The sequence below is a fragment of the Cryptomeria japonica genome, chromosome 8, assembly GCF_030272615.1.
Source record: "Cryptomeria japonica chromosome 8, Sugi_1.0, whole genome shotgun sequence".
NCBI lineage: Eukaryota > Viridiplantae > Streptophyta > Pinopsida > Cupressales > Cupressaceae > Cryptomeria > Cryptomeria japonica.
Window position 1 is genome coordinate 71,772,842 of NC_081412.1, and position 3,111 is coordinate 71,775,952.

The window sequence follows — 3,111 nt, forward strand, 5'->3', positions numbered from 1 at the left end:
AATAAATCCCTTTTTGTCATCAAGGACAACTAAGGGACAACAAAACGTAATGCTGTTACGCAAGACTGAACAAATGAAACAGAGGTACAATTCCCTTTAAAAGAACTAGAGATTAGTCCTACAGAGATTTAAATTTTAACGTCGTTGGCTCATGCACATAATTTTCCCCTTATTTTGTTATAACTCTAATGAACCATTGATTTGTTTTCATTAGTACCATTATTGATCAACTCTTCATATCTCACCACTGGTCCGAAATTGAATTAACAAGCTACAGACCATCAAAGCTGAAAAGCTACCAAGTTCAAGTTTTATTCATGAAATAAACAAACTGTCTAATCCATCACAATCATCAGAGCAAACATAACTACAAATAATGAACTCAGGGAACTAATTTAAATAAACATATCAATGATTTGACACCAGAAGCTTTGTTGCTCAATATTTTATAATTTTTCTCAATAACAAAAGCAAAAGACAGACTGGCAGAACAAGAACGCAACGGTAAAAACACTGAATGGAAAGTGGTAGGAGAAAATATTATATGAATGATTTCCTGTACCCTGGTTGATTAGTTTCAAATAAAATTCGACACATACTTCCGTTCCTTTGTAATTTAATACAATTGCAAAATTAACCAAAATAAATTGTAAATACAAACAATAAATAAGATCCTCTCATATCAATCAAAATCTTCAAGATCGCAGTTGAGGCATCTCCCTTCCTTCACTGTATCCCGTGATAAGAGAATTTTGGTTCCTGGAAATTGTTGCTGAAGATTCAGCACCCTGTTGATAAATCGCAGAGCCCTAGTGCCATCAAATCCTTTCTTCCGGGAAACTGATATACTTTTGAGAGCAGGAGAGCGTGGAAGTAGATAGGCAAGTAGGCGTGTAGCATCATAAAAACGTGTCATGTTCAGATGAACCCGCTTTAGATTTTTCAGTGAAGATGATGCAGAAAAATCTGGAAATACGGCATTAGACAACTGCTGCATTACACCCTTAGATGAAAGCAAAAATTTCCGGAGATTGAGTCAGAAATATATACAAAAATGAATGAAAGCTAGAAATGCAGTTCTAATGTTTCTGTCAAGGATTAAAATGCAGTAGAGCAACAAATCGATGTTAGGGTTTGATAAAAAATACAATGTTTGTAATAAAATAAGAATTAAAAACTTACCAATGCAGTATAGCGCGTGTTGCCTATACAGATTTGTTCTAAATTAGGAAATTCAGATAGAATCGGTACATCATCCTTATAAATCAAGCCCACTAAGGTGATTTTTTTCAGTGACTTTAGTGTTGTAAACACTCTAAATAGTGTAGCGTCTGTATATAGGCTGGAACATGCCGGCAAGTAGAATTCCATCGCGGTCCTCCGACGAAAATCTTTCATTATTGAAAGTCTCATCAAGCGTGGGCAACTCACTGTTAATGCTTCTATCGGAGAGCAGAGATTTAGAGAAAGAAGACTGTCTGAATTTATCTTCAAGGTTCTGAGTCCATAACAATTAAATAACCTTAAAATCGTCAAAACTGGACATAATTGAACCATGAGTGCAAGGATGTTGTCATTCAGCTTAACACTCTCGAAATGGAGTGTTTCCAGGCCCATGAAGCCAACAAAATAGTCCGGTATATTTGTGAGAAGAAAACTATTGACAGTCAAAGATCTCAAGCTATGGCACAAAAAAATGGATGTTGGAACGTCAACAAGAGGGAGATTAAAGGTATTCTCTTCAATTCTAATCTCTCTTACATCTTTCAAAGCAGCTTGGTGAATCCACTTAGAAAGCTTGTCTCTGATCTCAAAGGAGATATTGTTGCTAAACTCAAAAACTTCAAGGTTACCTGAATGACGCTCAAATATATCATCAATAATGCAGCTGTATGATGAAGACAAGAAATCCCTTGATGAAATTTTAAGGATGGGTAAGGAAGTCCAGATGAATTTCCATCTTTTGCAGAGGAGTGAACAACGCACTGCTTGCTTCAAGGGAACTTTGCTTAGAATATAGATCAACAAGCTATCTGGGAGATCATTTAGGCCTACTAAATTTCTTTTGAGGTCCATAATTTTTACCTATCGGAGAAATTAATGGGTTTTGTAAAATATCATTACAATAAAAATGATTCAGACACAAATAACATAAGATAATGTAAAATATCCAACCTCAAAGTATCTTCATTCCTTTCTGAAGAGCTACTCCTTTGATAGATTTATGCATGATGATAGGATTGATATAATGAAAGATCAGATGGATAGAATAGAGACACGATTAATATATGACGAAGATGGAATACATAGAAATTTCTAAACATAAGGTTATGATGAAAGGAGATCTTCAATGAGACGGAAAACCTCTAATTATAGAATGTCCAATATAAAAATCAAGGGCCAAGATAGATTGGGTAATAGATGGTTAGGATTGAATGAGGATTAGGGTTTCACATCAAAGTTGTGGTCATGTTACAAGTGTCACATGAATGATAAAGGCTAGCCCTAGAATACACATTAGGGCAACATCCTTACGTGAATGGCTACGATAAAAGTTAGTTTGACTTTGGGTACGTGTATGGTTACAATGAATATACAAGATCTTAGTTAGACATGTAAAAGGAACACTTGTCAAATGATAACAAGTTTAGATAGTGATCCAACAGGATGAATGGAAGGCTAAGATTAAGTGAACAAGGATTGTGGAGAAAAATAAATATAAGTTAATTAAATTAAATTAGCTAATTGATTAATTCATAATTCGCCTACTAATTTTGTTGTAAAAAGAAAGGTGATGGGAAAATAATTGAATGAATAAAAAATATTTATTTAATTAAAAAATTAAATAAAATGAGAATAGATAAATTATTTAAAAAAATATTTATTGAATTAATTACTAAAATAAGAAGATTTTAAGCATGGTTAAAACCAATAGATTTAGGTATTTACAAATGAATATACAAACCTAAGGTATCGAGTATGCAACAATTAAAAACTTTATTTTGGGTCCTATCCTACCAACTAATTGTTTTAATTATGCATTTACTACCATTTACAGCTCACACATCCATTTACCCATTTCCATAGATGCCATGTGCCTCTACTATGATA

The 3,111-nt window shown here is 33.5% G+C and overlaps 1 protein-coding gene across 1 annotated transcript; it reads right to left on the reverse strand.

Annotated features, from left to right (window-relative positions):
* Positions 1–682: 682 nt before the first annotated feature.
* Positions 683–2,076, reverse strand: LOC131046394 (F-box/FBD/LRR-repeat protein At2g26030-like). Its single transcript, XM_057980134.1, has 4 exons — positions 1,762–2,076; positions 1,354–1,498; positions 1,183–1,205; positions 683–1,003 (listed from the first exon to the last, which is right to left on the reverse strand). The coding sequence occupies exons 1-4, from the start codon at positions 2,074–2,076 to the stop codon at positions 683–685; spliced, it is 804 nt and encodes a 267-aa protein (XP_057836117.1).
* Positions 2,077–3,111: the final 1,035 nt, after the last annotated feature.